General features: G+C 40.3%; 2 protein-coding genes across 6 annotated transcripts in view; both read left to right on the top strand.

The window, feature by feature from the left end:
- The first annotated feature begins 90 nt into the window (after window positions 1-90).
- On the top strand, window positions 91-6708 carry PTP4A1 (protein tyrosine phosphatase 4A1). Its single transcript, XM_009474391.2, has 5 exons — window positions 91-229; window positions 1799-1891; window positions 2274-2404; window positions 4033-4107; window positions 5288-6708. Exons 1-5 carry the CDS (start codon window positions 125-127, stop codon window positions 5403-5405), a joined length of 522 nt encoding a protein of 173 aa, XP_009472666.1. The 5' UTR covers window positions 91-124; the 3' UTR covers window positions 5406-6708.
- A 9738-nt stretch (window positions 6709-16446) lies between these two features.
- The window catches only part of PHF3 (PHD finger protein 3), a 50968-nt gene continuing 45166 nt past the window's right edge, over window positions 16447-22248 (top strand). Inside the window, exon 1 of one of the 5 annotated variants that reach the window (XM_087776530.1) lies at window positions 16447-16756. The gene's annotated coding sequence lies outside the window, so the exon portion shown is untranslated. The remainder of the gene's footprint in view (window positions 16757-22248) is intronic. The other 4 variants (XM_087776525.1, XM_087776527.1, XM_087776521.1 and 1 more) reach the window with 4 other exon arrangements.

Here is a 22248-nt window from a genome sequence, read left to right as displayed (position 1 = left end):
TTCCAAGCACTGAGATTTTCACGTGGAGTATAGTGAAGTAGACTTCAGTTTCTCTAAATCACTTCTGTATTAGAATTTTTTTTTAATCCTTTCATAATCTTGTTGCATGTTTAACTAAATCAATATGGCCCGAATGAACCGCCCAGCTCCTGTGGAAATCACCTACAAGAATATGAGATTCCTAATCACACACAATCCAACCAATGCAACTTTAAACAAATTCATAGAGGTAAGGTCAGGACGGAATTCTTACTGATGTATATTTTTAATGCCTGAACAGCATGCTATATTAACAATTTCTTTCTTTACTAGTTGATAACAGTTGTGGAAGCCATATGAAGAGGTACTGAGACTGTATGTTGACTTTTTTCGAATACTGATGCCAGGTTTCAGAGATCTACAGACAAATCTATTCAGATATACTTTCAGATACTTCACAAAAACATACTTCTGAAAGTGAAGCAAAGAAGTAATTATACTGTCTGTACATTGTTTAGGTCTGAAAACAGGAATTATCTGGCAGAGTTGTGTAGAACAATACAAAGATCTGCTAGTGGTAGGAACTCACATTTAGATTCATCTAAAGAAGTGTGACATTCCCTTGCACCTATTGCATACTGATTAAAAAGAGAATAATTCACTATACATTGTGAATCAGAACCTTAAGAACAAGTAACAGGATTGCAATATGCTTTCCCTGCCTATCTCCCTTCAGTATTAGCAGATCATTGTTCTAGTGTAGCTTAAAAGAATGCTCTGAGTGTCATAGTGTCTACTTGAGTGAAATTTGTGGTGGTAGGCTTGCTCTGCATCCAGAGCTGCCGAAGCTACTTCAACTGTTTTCGTACATGCTGCAATTATTTACTGACTAAAGCCAGGTGGCTTGACATATATTGCAAGTATCCGAATTTGTCATCTAAACCTTGCATCTAGCATGTTGGAGCTGTAAAGTGCACAGTTAAGTGTGTTGCTTGTATGCTAACAATGGGTTCCTCCAAAGTTACCTCCTGGTGAAGTCTGAGTTTGTAATGCAGTCCCTCATTAGCAAGATTTTAGGTGTGTTATACCTCTATTTTGCATTCAATGTGGGATAATGTACAAGCAATACAGTGAGATAACATTTGCTTGCCTTTATACTCTCACACCTAGATAAAGTATGCTTAGGCTATGCTTCAGTCATTACCATGACAGTTACAGTGTGAATGATGGGTTGTTGCAGGGAGAATGGAGAGTGAGTGCTTTTTTCTATTTTTTTTTTTTTTTTTAAATGGAGGTTAATAACAAAATGGAGAGTTAAATTTTGTTATCCTCTAGTTATAACTCAGGAACTGGAATAAGTTATTGTCCTGTGGTCATAATTCTTATCAGTAAGAGGTGTTACAAACCTGTTTTAAGTAGAGGGAGAGAAGGGGAGGATCTAAAACTCATTCAGGATGCTTTTAGTGAAGTTTGTAGCTTTGCAAACCAGGAAAATTCCTGTTCCTTAAAAGGGAATGATCTTTTGGAGATGGACTACTTATTTTATTTTAAAAGAAAAAATTCTTATCCAACATAACAAAAATTAATCTTCAGAAATGTTTGCAGAAGAGCTCAAAGGTGTCTGGCACATAGCACACATACAAGTTTTCAGTTACTTCAGCTTTCTGTGTTCTTCACGGGGTGGCAAGCATTTGTGCGAGTTTACTTACTGAAAATTTTGGAAGGAGTTAATAAGCTTACCTATTGAGAAAATGGTAAGTGAAGTCAGTTTGCTCCTAAAGCAGGTGTTGCATTTTGTTTTTTTTTCCCCATTTCCTAGGAACTTAAGAAATATGGCGTTACCACAGTGGTAAGAGTGTGTGAAGCTACTTATGACACTGCTCCAGTGGAAAAAGAAGGCATTCAGGTTCTGGTAAGTAGTGTAGAACCAGAGTTTAAAACCAACCCACCCTCTCCCACCCCCCAAAAAAATTTCTTTTGACACCACCTTATTAACTCTACAACTGTATTCCAGCAGCTGATGGAGGCAAAAGCTGTGGAGACATCCTCTCTTGTCAGGAAAAAAATCCAGTTTTGAGCAAAATGATTTGCTCAATAAAAATGGATTCAAAGGAATATATTCCTAATACTGCTATAGTTATACTAGTAGAAAACAATCAGCTTGAGTGGTTCCCTTAGCTGTCAGCTTTTTTGTCCATTGTGTCCCCTGCGGGGTTTTTTGTATGCACACAACATACAAGCATAAAGAGTTCTATCTTTATGTTTTTATTTATGTATGTCATGCTATATTCTAGGATTGGCCCTTTGATGATGGCGCTCCACCATCCAACCAGATTGTTGATGATTGGCTAAACCTCCTTAAAGTTAAATTTCGTGAAGAACCTGGTTGTTGTATTGCTGTACACTGTGTTGCTGGTCTTGGAAGGTGGGTAAAGTTTTAAAGATCTGTTGAATTGCCATCCCTGGGCAGACTTGCAAAGATTTAGTACAAAAGTTTATTTGAGGCAAATGTAAAATAGTCACATATCCAGTATCGGAATGATTTCACACTTAAAAGTAGTTCAGATAACAGGAAACTGTTGTATGTATATATTAGACATAAATGCTTTTTAGTCAACAGATTGTTGTTATCACAGTGCTCTCACAAAAACTACTGAATGAAGTAAATGAATATATTCTTGTACCAAGGATATTGATGAGTGTCCCATTGATATTTTTTGTCTTGCTAAGTCGTCTTTTTTTTTTTTCTGATGAGTTTAGTTTTTAGTGAGTCACTTTCATCCCTATTTCAGCAGTATTGCCAGTCTCCTTGTACCAAGGGTATTGTAACCATTAGCCACAAACAAGTGGGGTTCTCTGGCACGTCAAGACCAACTTCATCTCTGCTGGGGGATGAAAAGTGTTCTCCAAAGTCCCAAAGCTCTGTTTCTGTCTCATTTCTAACGCTGAGCCTCAAAATTTCTGTGGATAGTGCTAAATATACTCCTCTTAGCCCTGTTCCCTCTGCTGCCACTATCTTAAATACAATTCCAACAGTTGTGAGAACATAATGGTTTTGCTGCTATTGTTCTAGACTACCTGGGAACTAGATCTGTTCAAAAAGCAGTTGCCGTATTCTAGCCATGCGTTTCAGCATTTCCAATATAAAATGGAGGTTTCTGGTCTTGCTGTCCATAAGGCTGGCTTATCCACCATTTGCATTATGGCTTCACATGTAACAAAGTTGACTGCAGTGGTGAATGCTACCAAAACAAGTCCTCTTCAGCTGCTTACAATGGTATCTGTTGGTTTTTTTCCTCAAAATTGGGCAGTTAACTGGTTGAAAAGAGCATCCTAGCTTTTTATGATGTAAGGTTTTTTAAATCCCTGAACATATAAAACCACTTAAGCTTACTACTAGATGCACAAGTCTGTGTGGCATGGGGTTTTCTCTTTTTTTTTTAGCCATAAATTGCTAATGTATTTCAGATTGATTTGTGTTAAGCTTTCCTAACTGAAAACTGCATTCTGTCAGATGAAGAGTACTATGGCAAGCAAGGAAATCTTAGGGGGTGGGCTGCAGCCTGTGGATTGCATCTGTTGCTAAAACTCATGACACTAGTTCTAGGACTTGCCAGTTCTTCTTGGACCTGACTCCTCTTCTGATTTCTGCTTTGGGCTCCTGACTGCTTCTAGTGATGTGTGTTTGTGGGAATAGAAACTCATATGCAGCTCTTCCCCAGAATCAATTGGCTTTTAAACAAATGGGTAAAGATTACTTGCATTTTATTCCTGTTGTCCTCTCCTATACCTGAAGTCAGATGAACAGAGCTAAGGTTGACAAGTGTTAATTTAAACCCCTTTCTTAATGAGGTTGGGTAGCTTGAAAACAGATGGTAGAATGGCTCAGTTAATGTAGAAATGCCTTCTGCTTGTCTTTTTTGCTTCCCCAGGGAAGAAACACCACATAGACACAGAAGGATAGAAAAGAGAACTGGGGAAAGTAAACTTCTTCTAAGTATGCACTGGCAAATGCTAAAGTGAATATATTTTTTTTTTTTCATTAACCACCAGAGCTCCGGTCTTAGTGGCTCTTGCACTGATAGAATGTGGAATGAAGTATGAAGATGCAGTGCAGTTCATAAGACAGTAAGTATGAAGCTAACATCTAGCTGTTTCCAAGATACAACACATTGGTATATCCTTGGGCGCTAAAGGAAATTCTGAATGCTGTTCTTGTCTTTTACTTTTTTTGTAAGATATTTAGTACATATGAACTTTCTAACACACATACTGCATACAGTTAGTGTTGTAGGAGTTGGCCTGTGGGATGGGTATTTTCTGTTTCTGTGGAGACCAGAATTGGTAAGTAATTATTTGAGCAAGTTTAAAAAACAAACAAACAAAAAAACCCCTAACTTTCAGTTAGATCTGCAGGGTTGTCTTTATTATTTGTACATGAGAGGCAGAATACCTTTGAAATTTAAATTTTGTTTACTAGCTAGAGCTAACACTGATTCACATTTGTGCATCCTTTCTTCTGTATTAGATCAAAGTGTGCTAAACAGTTCCTCCTTTTCTGGTAGTCCACTGAAGAAAAAGATTTCCTTGGATTTTTTTGTAAAAGTATGTAAGTTGGATGAGAACAATTTTAGTCTCAATACCTTAACTTTGCAGGTTTCAACTATATTTAAAAGAACCTGCAGCTCATATAAACAATACCAAAATAATTCTTGCATAATTGTCAAGCCTTTAAAGAATTAAATTCAGCTGGTACATCTTAACAGGCTGGTGTATGTAAAGTGAGGAATAAGAAGCCAGGTACATATTCCAAACACTCAACAAAAATGTACCCCTCTTTCACACACTTTTGGTTTGAGAAAACCAAGAAAGCTCAATTTCTGTTCAATTTCTTATGGGGATTTATAATGTTTATGTACTTTCTTTAATATTGTACTATTCTTCATAATTATTTTAAGAGACTTAGTAACTTCAGCTTTCTTAAGAAGACTATCGCATCTGCTCTATAGCTTTCTTTGAAGTTTCTTCTAAAGATCTCAATGTAAGATCTTTGACTTGTGTATATCAGAGGCTAAAACACTGTCTAAAATGTACTCCTTTAATCATGTGGTCCAATGAGGTATTTGTGAAAGGAAGCTACCACCCTCTTTCCTGGCACTTCACTTTTAATTACCCTTATTTTGGTTACAGGTTTGACTTAATAGTGTTTGTTTTAAGTGGCCTAAAAATATTTTTCTCTGGTTGGTGATATTATTTCACTGGGCAGTAGATTAATGTTCTGTTTAAAATATTTTTTCCCTCCATCTAGGAAGCGGCGTGGAGCTTTTAACAGCAAGCAACTTCTGTACTTGGAGAAATACCGCCCCAAGATGCGTCTGCGTTTTAAAGACTCCAATGGTCACCGAAATAATTGTTGTATTCAGTAAAGCTCAACAGCCTATAGTACTTCTTTGGGATTAAAGGATGGAAACTAGAATTAAGCAGACTGCATGCCAAAGACATGAGTCTGATACTTTTTAGTAGTAAAGGAAGCTTCCTTAGGAGTATTTAATAGGCTAAAGGCTTAGTAGAAATGCAACTTATATGTTTAGATAAATATCCATCTGTTTGGAGACTCAGTAAATCTTTTGCTCTACTCTTTCTGAGCTGTCTCCTTGTTCATTAATTACCAGTTCAGATATCCTTTAATCATGCCATTGAGTCTTACCCACCTAGTTTCAACTACTAAAAATTGGGGTACTAAAATAAATCAATCTGTAGAGAGATTAGGTGCCAAAATACCCAGCATATCAGCTACATGTTTTTCCTTATAAATGAGCATAGTTCTGATGAAGTGAGAACTACCAGCTTATCTAGACCTTAATATCTTTTTTTCTACAGTCATTTCAATGTTGAAGAATATGGCCTCTAAGATAGTCTTGCCTGCTCACTGTACGTTTTGTCTCCCACAATCGCACTAGAATTATCAGGATTTGCACAGTCTGTCTTTTTAATACTATGAATTACAGCAACTTTTTACCCCAGCATCTCTACTTTTCTGTTATCCAAACCTCTGCATTTTACAAATCATTACTCTCTGGTTACTCATGTAGAAAATCTTTTAAATTGTACAGAAGCACACAAGTCTTTAATGTCTCCAGACAAAAAGCCTTACAGTAAAATTAATGTTGGCACTTCATGTGCAACTTAACAGAGGGCCTGAAAAGGTTGGGAGGGGCTATTTAATATTTCTAGTAAAATGTTGCCTTTGTCTTGTGCAGGAAGTATAGAATATGCCCTTTACTTCAGTAAATATTTTTTTAAAATGTAGAAATGCTTTGTTATTGTAGCTAAAAATTCTTAATCAGAAAATTTCTGAAAAATCTTGTAGTTTCTTTTACTGTACCTATCGGAAGTTGTTTACCAACTATTGCTTTGTTGAAAGTGTGATTTCTTTTTTTTTTCTTTTGTTTTTCCTCCTTGAGTTTCTGCTATGACTTGGGCAGACCTCTGTAATATTTTGTATGCCTTTCAAGCTGCGTAACTTAATATTTGGATACTTGATAATTTGTTTTATTATGTAATTGATAAAATGGTGATGTGTATTAATGTTAGTTCAACCATATATTTATACTGTCTTGGGAATGTGTGGTTATAGTTCTGTGGGAGAAATAATTTTGCCAGTGTTCACCAGCTTGTAAAATCTAGTGCGAGAGCTTAAACATCTAAATAAATACTGAAATGCACTTACGAAGTTTGCTGAAATGCTCATGATTTTCACTTATTTTTGTGTAATTTGTCAGCAATCTTGAGGTGCCTAAATTCAGAATCTATCCAGGCATCTGTTTTCTTTTTTTAAATCTGGGCCTGAATGTCCCCTTTGCTGTAATGTTTGATGTTTGTTTTACTCATAAATAAATGTGGACAAAATTAATAGCAGAAAGTACAGTATTTCTTTATGTAGCTTACTTTTGACTTCCCCAGTACTAAAATAGGTGACTTAGTGTTCTTGAAACTGTCTTTGCAGTAAATGCATGAGAGCATATGTATCCGTAAAGCTTGGAGAATGCTTGTATCAGTACCATTAGACTTAAATTACAAAATAGTATAATACAATGCTCCATTGTCAAGACTGAAGCTATGTCCGAACAGAAGATATCCCAAAAAAATGTGAGCTAAGAGCTGTGCAAATTCAAGTTTCCAGAGAGTGGTGACCAAACTGCCTGATAAGAAATGGAAGATGCTCTTAGTAGCCAGCTGAAATGCAGTTCTTACTGGTGATCATAAGCTCAGGCCCTGTCTCCACAGTGTTTATGTGGGTAGGGAAGGCTGTGTTTAGGTTAAGAGCTCTAACACGTTAGTGATGGGAGCTTGGTCCTTTGAACTCTTTAAACTTGAGACTGGGCTTGACTTTAGAAATCTCAGTTTACTGAAACGAACTAAAGAGGAAAAACTTTTGCATAATGAGTGTGTGTCTGTTTAAAGCAAAGATCAAGTCAACTTCTGAACTGTTTCCATGTTTAGACATAAATCCCTAAGCAACAGAAAATGTGTCGTCTTCTTTTGTCTAACAACTCTGGTAGGTTTTAGGGACTAAAATGTTGACCATACTCAAAATGTGAAGATAAGATAGCAGATAGAAGTACATAAAGCAAGTTAAAGTTCTATGTAATTTGTATGAATTTACAAACAAAAGGGAAGAAAAGCTTAAATGGAATTACTGTATCTTCACTTAAGGCTAAAGCCTCTCATGGGAGACGGGCTTTACTGTTAACATTTAATTTCAGATGCTTAGAATGACTATATAACTGCTTTGTTCTTTCTTCAAGAATTATGTTGTGGCAGTACTTAATTACATGATAACACATTCTTGTCTACTAGACTTCCATGCTGCAGACCTAATGGCTTAGGTGAGCATGGTTTATAAATGGTGGTAGTGTTTGTAGGATTCCTTAGCATGTAGAAGTTGTTAAATATTTATGGGAAATAGGGGGAGAGTGTGATCCTGCAATTATTGCAGGAGAAAACTGATGGGTTCTGTATATTGTTCTGTCCTGTAGTCTCTAAATAATGCTGAGGAAAGATAGTCAAACAAGATACTCTGTAACTGGATATCCGAAATCAGGTATAATCTGATTTTTTTTGCATCTGATTCTCAGAAGTGCTGAGCAGTCAGTTTCAACTGAGGTCTAAAAAAACTGTACTTTTATTAAATTATGTAGTACTAAATGTTTATGAACAGTCCTGAAGCATTTCAGACTGACTACTCAAAACTAGTTAATACTTCTGATTGTTAATATCTCTGGTCATCAGTTTTCCATGCATAAAAATCCATTCATTCCAGTGCTTTACATAAGGAGGGCAGTTGTGGAGATAAGCAGTAATTTTGGAAGTAATCAGACCCATCTGTATTATTGCAGGAGAAACAGCAGGAAAACATGTAATTCTGTATTGAGTACAAATGCTAAGTTAGGCTTAAGATCTTCTTTGGCCATAAGAAAAGCAGTAAAGCACTGCTCATTCATGTGACCATTGTTCATCCTTGCAGGTAAGATGGGGGAAAAATCTTGTGTAATCAGGTATTTGTACTGGAGAGGGCCAGACTAAGGTTTCATAGATGACCTTACCTGTATCATTTTTTTAAGCTTCTGAGTGGTTGACTGTGCAGCATTAATAATACTGGGTTTTCAATTTTTTTTTTTTTCAAATATGTGCAATATAATTTAAATAGGTACTGAGAAGTAGTATTCAAAACAATATTTAGACTTGTTGGGATTTATGTAGCATTAAACAAGTATTTTCTCTAAGTATGGGGGAGGCTGTCAAACTAGAACTCATAGTAATCTATTCGGAACAACATTATGTTTTTGTACATATTTATGTAATCCCTACTGAGGTTATCACCACTGCAATAAAAAGAATAGTTACAATTCACAAGTTGAGTTCAAATCTTAAAATCAGGCTGAAATTTGGTGGGTTTTTAATAGCTGTGAGGAATTCATCTAAACAAATACAGATTTTTACATGCGAGTAGAGGCTTCCCTTGCACTCAGTGGAAGGGAGTTTGCACTTCCCAGGCAACTAATACGCTAAGAGATACCTAAAACAGGTTAGATGAAGAGCTCTATAGGTGAGAGCATAGTCTGTAAAGGGAGCATGGGACAGCAAATCCAGTGTGCAATGTTGATATCTACAGATAGATTAAATAAATCTCACTTAACTTGTCTAAGTGCAATAGTTAATAAGTACCAGGTAAAGTATTGGGTATTTCTCTCAACATACCCTGCTTGTAATGTGTAATAAACATCGACAATTATAATCGGATTTGATTTTTATTGAGATTGATTTATGCTACAGGTAACCACAGCAAGCCTTATTAGGCATTATTTTCCTCTTGATCACCTGCATGAGTGCTGTTAATCTCAATAGATATTGTTCTAATGTGTTCTGTCCTCAATGCATCGATAATTATCTCAATAACAACACAAGTTACTTATCGGTGGAAAACATCTTTGTGAGGTAATAGTGTTTAAATAGTGGTCTGACAAGAAACGATAAGGACAGTGCCAGAAGATCAAGTTGCCTGCTTCAGTTTCCAAGAGAGGCTATCTCTGCCTCTCTACATCCTCCTGCTAGGTAGCTGAGACAGCAGTAAAATTCCCTCCTCAGCCTCATCTTAAGGGCAAAGAAACATGGATTTCTCAGTACACCATATGCTCCAAGTCTCTAATCGTCTTGGTGACCCTCCACTGGGGTTCACTCCAGTTTGTCAATATTTTTCTTGTACTGGGCAGCTTAAAACTGGACACAGTACTCCAGATGTGGTCTATAATCTTTTCCCTGGACCTGCTGCCTGCTCTCTTTCTGATGCAATCTTTCTATTCAATTTGTCTACCAGGTCCTTTCTGCAAAGCTGCTTTCTTGCCAGTTGACCCCCAGCCTGTACCAGTGTGTGGGCTATTACATCCCAGACGCAGGACTTGACAACATAAATGACATCTGTTGCTTTCCCTTCATCCACTGAAGCAATCATGTCATCATATGCTATCAGATTGGTCAGACATAGCTTGACCTTGGTAAATCCAAGTTGGCTTGTACAAAATCCCTTCTTTTTCACGCGCTTAGAAATGGCTTCCAGGAGGATTTGCTCCATAACCTTCCTGGGAAAGGAAGTGAGGCTGATGGCTGTGTATTTCCCTGGATCCTCTTCGTTGCCTTTCTTGAAGGTGTGCATGAAGTCTTCCTTCCTCCAGTCATCAGAAACCTCCCCAATCACCATGACCTTTCAAAGATGAGAGCAGGCTCACAACACCTTCAGCCAGCTTCAACGGTACCCTTATATGCATCCCACCTGGTCCAGTTGGCTTAATTGCTCCTAAACTCCATCTTTCTCTACTGTGCCTCAGTGTTGAGTAAGAAGACAAAGGCTACAACGTTTATGGAAATAAGGATGTAGAATGAGAATATTTCACATGGAAGAAATTCCAAAACACTTTATATTTTCTAGTTGGAGAGACTGGAAAATGTTAACCCCCAAATTTGGAAAGAACTGACTCTTCACATTTCAAGTTCACAGGCAAGAGGTGCTGATCTCTTCTCCCTGGTATCCCATGATAGGCCACATGGGAATGGTTCAAAGCTGCACCAGGGGAGGTCAGGACATGAGGAAGCATTTCTTTAATGAGAGCGTGGTCAGACACGGGAACAGGCTTTCTAGAGAGGTGGTTCATGTCCCAAGCCTGTCAGTGTTTAAGAGGCATTTGGGCAATGCCCTTAATAACATGTTCCAACATTTGGTCAGCCCTGAATTAGTCAAGCAGTTGGAGTAGATGATCATTGTAGGTCCCTTCCAACTGAAATATTCTATTCTGTGTACCATGACGAAGTCAGAGGCAGGCACCCAGGGGCACAGGTTTTTTGTGTCTATCATAGCTAAGGCTGGGATTGAACCATGCAACTGCAGTTGTCTCCCTACATACCCAACCTCTCTCCCTGAGGAGCGCTGGGATCAAAGGCCTGTCTGTGTCGACTGGGATGCCGAGGCTAGGAACGGATTTACTGCAGAGCTGGGTGGCGCACAGCCAGCATCCCTACGTGCACTCCACATCATATAATGTTTGTGATGCATAGCTGTGGACGTTCCCACTCATTCAAATGGCAAACATAGTACTGTATAGCTGGAGGTTAGCAAGTTTAGTATCTATACGTAAGAATGGGGAAAAAAATTGAGTAGGGCAGCTTTGGGCCTGTGATGATAATTACAAATTCTGAGGCAGAAAACATAGGTGGAATAAAATGCAGAATGGATTTTCCAGAGGTCATTATGCCACATGAGAAATTATTAGTTAAACTGGAGAAGGAGAGTTAGTAGAACAGTTTTAAGGTAAAAAAAGCAGTAGACAATAACAAATAATAATGGAAGGCTGGAGAGAGGTTGAGTGGAATTTCTCAACAATTGATTTGGGAACTGCACTTTTTTGTATATGTACATACAATAACAAATATATAATACATAATATGTAAGCCTATATATAATATATAAAAATATAGAGAGATATAATTAATTAATAGTATTCCATAAAGTCTGGAATATGATCAAGAATTGTGCTGACTGAGGAAGATCAGAATGGCATGCACAGTCCTTGTTACATTTGTGCAAGACAGATGAATTCAAACTAAAGCATGTGTGTTTAACAAGATTTCTTCACCAACAGCCTGGAGGACTTTTAGCAATATCTAATTCAAGCTTTGAATCTTTTAAGGTCTTTCATTTGATTTTGCTTTCCAGGGTGATGTACCATATATTCTTCATTCATAAACAAATTTATTTTATTGCATTTTTCCTTAGTCTTTATTTAAATTTTTCTTTATTTTGAATCATGTGATTAAGGAACAATTCACTTATTTCTGTACAGTGGTCACCTTAAGGTCTCTTGGTTCTGTGATCTGATATCCAACAGCACAGCCGCACAATTCAGCAATCCCAGCAAAAAAGCATATTGCCAGTCTCTATTTCTAGCACTATGCCTGTGCCCTTGCTACTTGACGCAATATTACACTGGCTGGCAGGAAAAACACTAAAGACAACTGGTTATTGAACAGGCATGGAGTGTAGAGATGAATGGAGAACATGTGTGCAAAGGAAACACAATGCTCAACCTTACTGGAAAAGCAGAGAGGAAATCTCGTAAGTCAGAAACCAGCCTTACAGAAAACTTGTACAGATTTTTAATGCAAGATATATCATGTACGAGCTACAACATGTATGAATAAAGCTATAAGAATACATATAGAAAATTACTTACATGAATAAAATCTTCTTAAAATAATAATTGATGCTTTCTCAGATCTCACTTTACAACTATACAGGAAAAAAAAGCCCTGATAAATTATCAAATGAGCATTTATTAAAATTATTTTTTATTATCATTTACTAACATATAATTGTCTCTACAGAACATAAAAATTAAGGCAAACAGTACTGGCGTGAAATCTCAGGTATTCAGAGGATTAGTAACTCTAGCAGCAGTTTCACAGGCAACTGCCCAAACTAGTTTGGGAGGTAAGTCTCAAAGCCCTGTCTTGTGCTAGCTATCATAGTTTGTTTTCCTCTAGCGCTCCAAAACTTCATTCCAGGATTTTTTTTTCCTAGTTTACACAAATCTCTGCAAATAATTGCAACTCCGTCTTGTTTTCTGGGGTAAAATGTCTTTTCTCAGTCTTGACTCTGTGTATTCCATTGGATAATTCTTAAGAAATAGCTTGTAGCTTCTCTATGTTTCATGTCTCTACTAAAATCAACTTAGTCATACAATCAATGGGTAAACATCCTTTGTCTTCAGAAGCTCGCCTTTGTTCACCAAGGTGCATTGTTGATTTTAAAGCCACAGTGCCTTTCACCTGTGGAACTGAATGCTTTTCTGCTGCTTTCTAGAGTATGACATGCAACTGCTGTTTGATCTAACGACTGGCAGCTGCTAATGAGTCTATGTGGGGAAAGAGAATGATCTTATCTTAAACTTGGTGGGAAGTGGGTAAAGTGGAACGTTACAGTTCCTGTACTAACTGAAGCAAGGAAAGGTGGGCAATGAAAGGGAAAATATTGTCAAAATCAGGTATTCTTAATAAAAAGATGTGAATTTTCCCTAAAGGAGTAGAAAATTTTAGATTATTGGCTGCTAATGTTCTGCATTTGAATAAGTCAAAGAATTCTTATTACAACACGAAATAGAAAAGACCTGAAGAACTAACAGTTTTAAATTTTGCTAAGGATACTAGTTCACAATAATTTATATCCAATAGGCTTCAAATGAGCTAACTGTGGAGCTTCCTGAACTATTGATATTGGCAAATCCTAGATATTGTGAACAGGCAGTCTGCTGTTCACCCTAAGGAAAATCATGGCAAACGTGGTATGAAAGGCAGTTATCTAATTATTAAGAGGTACAAGTGTAATACTTACGACTTTTCAGAAAACAGCAGAAAAAAATAAGCTTGTTCAGTGTTGTAAATTCGGCAGATAAATGCAACGGCTGCTGTAGTATATATACTTGAATTTCTTTCAGAGGTCTAACTCTGTTTTGTAAGACATTCTAACAAGTTACATAATTTACAAAATAAATGCAACACTTGGGTTTTAAAATCATTTAAATCAAGTATCTTGAGAAAATTCAAACAGACATACCCAGCCAAAAAAAGATGTTCCTGTGAGACTTTTCTTGAATAGTTATTCGCCTACTGCTATAGCATATCTCACCTTTTGACAGTGCCAAATACTACCCTGCAGCATCGTAGAAAACCTGTTAGTCTGCTACCATACCCAATAACTTCTTTATCCAGTTAAGTGTATGGAACAATCTAACTCCTTTCTACATTTTGACAGCTGGAGAACTAGTAATTAAGATTCAAAAGTGAGCCATGTTTAAGACTAGTACAATATCTGACTGTGTATAGCATATTTTCAAAAATGCCATTTAGAAAAAAACACAGAAGGGCAGGGAAGGGCTGTAAGGAAAATAATTCAGGAACCTCTTGGAAGGAGTTGTGGCTGAAAAGAGACTTGGAACTATAAGCAAAGAAACCGCCTTCTGCTGCTGCTGCTTTCTCTCGTGTTCAGGGCACTAGTAGACTGTTTCCGGAAAATAAATAGTTTGCTTTCCAATAGAAACAACTTGCAAGATCTGGACTATTACCAAGTAGCATGTGCAAAAGGATGACATGATAAAAACATTGCTAGGAAAGATAGCAGATGGTGCAGTTGTAATTGTGTATAGCTGATCTGTCATTGTATACAAAGACCTCTCTAATACCTACTAAATTGTCCATTGTGGTGGTTTTTTTTGTTTTGTTTTTTTTTTAATGTTAAATTAAACCACAACATAGGTGCTACAACTGACTGGGCAAGTTCACTATATATGTGACAGGCAATTGTGACTATGAAGGGACTGGCACAGCATAGGTCATGGCAAAAGAGAAGTATACAAACTCTATTAAACTGAGATGGGTCACTGGAGTTATGTGACTTTCAAAAGTGTAAAGAAAGAACTGAATAGGGCAAAGAACAATGATCAGATTACTAGGAGTGCTTTGTCTGGTGCTTGTGTCAAAAGTAATGAGATCAAAAGGGTTGAATGCCAGAAAATTTGCGTGATGCAGTGGGATGCAAATGTGTTTAACTGAATTTCACTTCAGATAGTAATTTTATTTCTTAGGATAATCTCGACAATATATTACAGGTTTAGCGCTTTGTTGAAAGGCTGTGCCTGAAAAGCCTTTGAAGAAATTAGTGCAATCAGCGCAGCAGATCAGTTCTCTGCCATCGTAAAAAGGCAGTATTTTTTTAAAAATGCTTGCCTTGGAAAAGAGAGAATGTCTGAAACTGGGAAAGCACAGGAAGAAAATTGGAAGAAAACACTTGTTGTGATTTGCATGAAGGTGATTTAAGGACAGAGAGAAAAAAGTCTGAGTGAGTAAAAAACAGTGTTCTGCTTCAAAGGTCTTACTATCTTGTTGCAACTACCCTGTGTAGTGGCTGAAAACATCACTGTGTTACTGTGCCTTCAGTTTAAACCCTCCTTTCTTACTGTGATGGTAGCAAGATAAATATTTAATGTTATTTCAGCCTTTATGGCACCACAGAAGGCCCTAGAGAACACACATCTCAAAGACTCAAAACAGAACTGAAAAAAAGAAACCAAAGGAAAACCAATCCATTTTAACTTCCTCACCTTTTTGTTAATTCTTTTTGTCCCGATATCGTAAAATGTTTGCATTCCATTACAGAATATAAGGAATATGTAAAGTCAGTGTTAATATACAGTCATTCAGAAGATTTGATTGTTAAAATTTGATTGTTAGAAATAATGTTCAAAACCTGTTTCTTTTTTGGCGGTGTATTTAATGTGAAACGGTATATGCAATAAAACCCCAGTACTGCACTTAATACTAGCCATCCGGCTGAAAGAGGAGTGACGCGTTGCATTTAACTAACGCTATAATGCAAACTGGGAAGAGAATCCTTTTCTTAGATAACATTATGTAGACAGTAAATTACTTCAGGTTCTGATGACCTGATAAACTCGCATCATAAAAGCCCCTTTGCTGGGGATTCGTGCGAGTGTGTGCCACAGGTACGTAAGGTGCACATGGAGAAACTGTTACCAGGAAAAGCGAACGCCAAGGAGAAAACGCACGTGCCGACAGGCAGCACGAGACACGTCTCCCCGGGACTGACCGGCTCTGGAGACTGTTCCTGTTGGACCTGGACTAACGGATGAACCCAGCACACCGGGAGCTGAAGGCATCTGCCCAGGGCCGCCGGCGCACGGGAAGGACTGACGGCAAGCAGGCTGTGAAACACGGCCTGCACCGCGGCGGCTGGCAGCTGCTGTCTGCAGGCAAAGGCCACAGAATTAGAGAGGCACCCGCCGGAGCGGTGCCGGGCCGGCCATCCTCCGGGGGGCAGCGGCCTGCGGGGGCCCCGCTGTCCCCTGCGCCATGGGGTTCAGAGGGAGGCCCGCCGGCCCTCCCGGCCGCCCTCCGCCGACCCGCAAGCCCAGGTCTGTCGGGCGCACGGCACGGCCCGCACAGATGCGGCCGCGGGGCCGCCACCCAGGCGCTTCTCGCTCTTTGGGCCCCCGACCCCCGCCAGGGTGCCCGGGACAGCCGCGGCGGAGCCACGGAGGCCGGCTCCGCTGACAGGGCCTTCGCGGGGCCTGGCGCGGAAGGGGGCCGTACGCGCAGTTACGGCACGAGGCGACAGAGTCTCGCCGGGAAGAGGCCGCAGGCGGCGCGAAACACCCGAAGCACCCCGCTGCCCGCCGGCCCGGCCCGGCCCGGCCCGGCCCGGCCCGGCCCGGCCCGGCCGCCCCAAGCACCCCACTCCCCCCGGCCCGGCCACCCCAAGCACCCCGCTGCCCTCCGGCCCGACCCGGCGCCTGCGCAGCGGCGCTCCCGCCCCCCCCGTAAACAGCGCCGTCACGTGAGCGGCCAGGCCCGGCGCGGCGCTGCTCGCCTGACGCCGCGGGGGCGCGCCTACGGGGCAGCGGGCACGCGGCTGGCACCGCGAGCCGAGCCGAGCCGAGCCGAGCCGAGGGGAGCCGAGCCGGGCTGGGCTGGGCCGGGCGGGAGCACCTGGGCCGGGGGAGGGGCAGCCCCGCGCACCCCCGCTCCCACAGGCCGCGGGGCTGCGTGCGCCGCCCGCCCTCCCTTCGGCGCGGCCGCCGCGTCCTTCCTCCGCAGCTCCGGGGCAGCGCTGGGCGGCGGAGCAGGGTGAGTTACCGCCCCTGGGCCGCGGCAGGTAAAGGGGGAAGGGGAGGGGAGAGGGGCTCGCCGCGTTGCGCGGCCTCGCCCTGCCTTCGCTGGGGCGCGGCGGGCGGCCGGGCCGGGCAAGGCAGGGTTGGGCTGGGCCGGGCCTGCCGCGGCGGCGGGGCCGCGGCCTGGCCTGGCCTGGCCTGGCCTGGCGGCGGGGCCCAGCGCGGCAGGTCGGCCCGGGTGGGACGCGGCCTGCTTCCGCCGCGGCGTCGCCGGCACGGGTTGGGCGCGGAGGCGGAGCCGCCGCCGGCCCTTGCGCAGAGGCGGCCCGCGGTCTGGCTGTGGGTCCGGGGGGCGCTCCCCGGCCGAGGCCCGGCTGCTCCGCTCCGCCCGGGCGCGGCGCCGGCGCTGACTTTGCGGAGGCTGCGCCCCGCGGGCCCCGGGCCGGCCGTGTCCCGGGCTCCTCGCCCTGCCACCTGACATGGCGCTCTGGCCCCGGCCCCGCTGCCTGCGGCGGCCTCTCCTCTCCCCGCCCGCCCCGGCGTCCGTGCGGGACCCTGCCGCAGGCTCCCTGCCCGGAGCCGTGCTGCTGTTGGCTTTCCAGCATCGCCTTCCCTGCCCCGCGTTTACGAGGTCTTGCCCCTTCTTGGCAGTGCTTGTCCCTCCCCCCTTCTTGAGCCGCTGATGCCTTCTTGCCCCATACAAACCTGAGGAACAAACACCAATTTAGACCCTGCTGTTTTTCCTGCTATTGGTCTGACCTGTTCCGGGCTCCTCCTCCCGTCTCTCAAACTTAGCATCATCAACAATTTCTGTGTTTAACTCTTGTATGTAGTACCCACTGTAGGAAGTGTGGGAGAAAATGTCATTGGCGGTACCCGGTGGCTTCAGTGGCCTGGTGGTATTTCCAGATCCTATTCTTGGTTGAGATGCTCTTTCTGAGGCAATGTGTCCACGCGTCTTGCTTGCTACTGGAATGCAAATAATATCTATAAGGCTTTGGAAGAGCCATCATCCATGAGATTGCAAGTGTGCTTTTTATATGGTCTGCACAATGGAGACCTGTTGTAGCCATGAGGTGAGGGATTGGAAGAAGAGCACTCTGTGCAGTGTAGGTTGAGTTAGTAGAAATAGTCTGCAGAATGAAGAATAAAAGTGAGGAAGTGAAGACAGGAACATGGGATGACAACAGCGGTACCATACAAATTGCAGTTGTGGTGTTGTCTTTTATGTGGCTGTTAATCCATTATGTAATTTCTATACATTTGCTTTTATAAAAATGGATGCTAACATTGCTGAAGAGTGGAAATATTATAGGATTAAATGTAAGGGTGGTAAACATATGGCATCTCTTTAACACCACTAATTCATGGTTTGTTTTGCTTAATAAATTAAGGTTTGGGACACATTGCAAGGGAGATCTTGAAAACCTGGATTTTCTATTTCTTGGAATAACTTAGCTTTGACTGGTCTTTACACCTAGTGTGTAGCCCACAATGAAACTGTTAGTTCTCTTTTTGCTCCACCAAGTAGCTTCTGCTTTTAATTTCTGTAGTTAGCTTTAAAGATTATACATATAAAGTTCTGAACACCTAGATTTTTTTTTTCTTCAGCTGTTATTGCCTGTTACTCAGTCATTCAGTTTTTATGTGCATTTTTACATTTGCAAACCCTCAGGAATTTCAAGCAGCTGAAAGGGCATCTATCTACAAACCATGTTGGCCAGATCTAATTCAATGTAATTAACTGAAGTAATTCGACACAGTGGTAATGTGTTTCTAAGAAAGCAAAAGCTCTAAAAAGTCTGTAATTATTATCTGCCACGCTTCTGTGACCTCCTCTTTTTAGAAGACTTAGTTCTACCTTGTGGACTAAATACTACTCATGTTGTGCAAAGAGCTGAGGCAATGTATGCTGTATGAAATCTTTTTAGCTGTTATTTTAATGGAAGTTTTTATTTTTAAAAAATTAATTTTCCCTGGTCACCTTAAATATTGTTAAATCCAAGTCTTAAAAATACTAAGGGGAGAGAAATAATTTCTAGGAAATTATAAATTGTTTTATTTTATTATTCTGGCATATTATGTCAGAAACTTTTTTTTATGGCAAAAGAATATTTTTGAAAGGTAATATTATGAAGTCGCAATGACAAAGTCCACTAAATTGGGATATGAGTGTTCATTATATAGCAGCAAAAAGTGAAAAATATGGACAGCTTGTGAGATCTGCCTGAGTGGTGTCAATAGAGCTACATGATGGATGGTATATTTCTGTGGAGAGCTTCATGAGGCTTAGCCATTAAGCTTCTAACTATTTCTGAAAAATCTGATTCTAATGTGTGTTTCCAAATGAGTCATTATCAGAGAGACACTGACAAATTCAAAAGGTATTACAAATGAAATTATTCTGTCTGGGGTGACTGACAAATAATCAGGGTAACCTGTTACGTAGCTTAACAGTTACTATGTTCAAGCTGAAAATATTTGAAATGATTATTGAGGAACTTGAGGGTGGAAAAGAGCTGAAGAGCTTAGCAGTAGCGATGGAAAAATTATCTGTCCTTGTCTTTTTCTTTTCAGGGAAATGTCTCTTGGTAGTGAGCTTACAAATTCTAGAGGTATACGCGGTGATGGAGAGATTAAGAAAATGATGTATAATCTTTGATTACACTTAATTTTTGTGGAATTCAAGAGCAGTCATTGATAGGACAGTCCAGCAAAGGAAAACAGCCAACTTTTCAAAATATATTTGAAAGGTTTCACAATGTAAAGACTTTTTTGTGACAGAACACAACTTCTAGTGCAGCCCTTTGTGCCTCTTCTAGCTGTAAAGTGAGGGTGAGGAATGTATTTTTTCTGAGGAGAGGTTACTCTGTTCAAAAGATAACTGTTAAGTTGATTTTCTGTGATACAATAATTGGATCTTGTATAATTAAGAAAAGATTCCTCTATACTTTTTCTGCATTTCTTTGTCTTGTAATTAAACCTTGGTTTGAAATTTACTTCTTCATGTTCACTGAAATGAGGTACAGTTCTGGGTGGTGAATATAATTCCTTTGGATAGTGAAGGTCTAATAAAACATCTCAAACTGTCTGCCCTTCTTTCAAATACTGTGGTAGGAAGTAGTAAGGGATCTGCTGTTTAAGTGAGGGGAGCAGCATACACCTTCAGATTATAGACAGATTTTGGGATGTGGTTATTATCTGATGTGTCAGACTATTGAGGTTTCAGTAGCAGGGTGATAAGATTTGGGTCAGTTGAAGACTTTAGGGTGACGGGAACACAAAAATAGTATAGAAGAGCTGGTTAAGAATGAATGAAATGCTCAGATTTACATTTCTTGTTTTTTGATCTGTGGCAGGGCTTTGGTTTTGAAGCTAGATCTTTAATTTTAAATGAGGGATTAAAATAATAAATAATAAATAGGGAATTTAAATAGGGGAACAAGTGGCATATGGATGCTTTTGGGTTGATGTTTCTGGCGTGCGGCTTTGTCAGTGTACCTGGGCCTCCCGTACAGCCATATTAATGTTTCAAATAAACCTGTTGAGTACGTGTTGCTATTAGGCAGGTCTTTGACAATGTCCTGTTTGATGGGAGATGGGTCAATGAGAAAGATCAAATCTGATGATGCTCAAAGGCCAAAGCTCAGCAAACCATATTCCATCCAAATTTTCTTTAGCAGTTCTGAACACATTTTTGTGGCTATATTGTAATTCATATACTCATAAATCAAATTGCTTGTCCTGTCAAAAATGTTTTGTCAGTTAATTTAATTCTTGAAGACTGCCCTAGATGATGGGATTTGAGTCAGTGTGAACCAGAGTTGAAAGTGCATTGGTATGAGAGTTGTAAAGTTGAGGTTTTCTTACCAACTCTGCCACTGATGCGCTGTCTGGTATTGATTTCCTTTTTTTATCCCATGATGTATTTAGACTGTGAGCTCTGTTGGCCAAAATCTGTTAGTGCAGAGGACCTGTCTCTCAGTTCTGGCATTTGGTGCTGTAATATCCATAAATGCTGTAAGAATGAACGCAAGTTCTAGTGCTTAAAACATGGACACATGGCAACTTCGCGTTAATTTTCAGTTAGGTGCTTGTGACCTTAAACTTTAAGGTTTTGTATACAAGGAAGGGGGAGGATGGTAGTAAGACTTGCCTGTGCTCAGCATCAGCGCTTCGAAGCGATGTTGATTGCTGGTGGGTTGTAAGTGTCAGGGTGTCAGTGAGCACATGGGGTGGTCTGACATCACAGCTCTGGTGAACAAAGATAGACATTTGATACCGTGAATGCTCTTTTCAGGTACAGTAATTGCCAAAAGACTCGGGCGAGGGATTTTTTTTTTTTTAACTGCCTGTGGTGTTAGCTAATTTCATGTCAATTAAGGTGCAGTTTCCCTCCTTTGCTGAAAAGTTTTTGTCAGTTATTGTTACTTATTATTCGATTCCTCTGTGACAGTGCTGAGTCAGCTTTTCCCATTTGTTCTGACATCTAAGGTGCTATTCATCCAAATAGCTCCATTCCTTTTCTATACTTTTCTGACCAGCATTTGTTACTGCTACTTGAAGAAATACATACAATAGGGATTTTTTTCAATGGAGTCTATTACTGTTGTTATGACTAGTCCTTGCTCTCATTTGGTGTGCAGGACAACCGACCAAGTCTTACATTTTGAGTGTTGCAATGTTTCCAATGTTAGTCCAGTGAATAACTAGATTTACAAAAGCTTTTAAAAGCACTAGCCAGATTCAGTGAATTGGAAGCGACAGACACTATTCAGAAAGGTACATAAATGAAATGGAAGGAATTGTAATGTTACTATGCTATCTTCAGCAGTTTCAGACTCATTGATTCAGGTAGGTCAATAAAGTAGATGAGATCTTCAACACCTAGAATTTTCAGTATCCTAAAGAAGCAGTGTGAGCTTTATTCCTTTCTTTGGTTAGGTTCCTTCAGGTTCCCCCCCGCCCCCCCCTTGTTCCCAATTTAGGCAAATTTTTTTCTTTTTTAATTTCTTTGTAGAAATATTTTGTTTTTCTGAAGTCCAACTTCTGAGGAGCAGATTTCTTTTTAAATTGACAATAATTAAAAAGACAGGAACTTCTATTTTATATTCTTAAGTTTAAAATATAAGCTAATATATGAAAGTCAAGTTTAAAATGTAAACTAATATATGGAAGTCACCTCCTGGGCGGAGAGAGGAGGAGAGAAAGTAATTACAGTGAATGTTATTTAAAAGTGTGAAACCTAACTTTTGCTTAGTAAAATAAATGGTGTAGGAGCACTATTAAAACTGAATAAAACATATGTAAAGGAAAATAATAAAATATCAAGACAAATGTATCTAATGAAAATCCAAATATGTAATTGGAACATTAAACACTTGCACATTCCTGGTGTTTAAGGGAGACTTAATTTAGAATGCAGTCAAAGGCAGAGGATGCTTGGCCTGTACATCAGTTAGGAAACACATAGGATTTCTAGTGGTATATACAATTTGTGATTACCTCTGCTTGAGGTGGATTTTAGATAAGATGA

The sequence above is a fragment of the Nipponia nippon genome, unplaced genomic scaffold (genome assembly GCF_047370975.1).
Source record: "Nipponia nippon isolate SJK-2023a ecotype South Korea unplaced genomic scaffold, ASM4737097v1 scaffold_4, whole genome shotgun sequence".
Lineage (NCBI taxonomy): Eukaryota > Metazoa > Chordata > Aves > Pelecaniformes > Threskiornithidae > Nipponia > Nipponia nippon.
The sequence above is the reverse complement of the archived record's forward strand: the minus strand, read 5'-3'. Positions and strand labels throughout refer to the sequence as shown.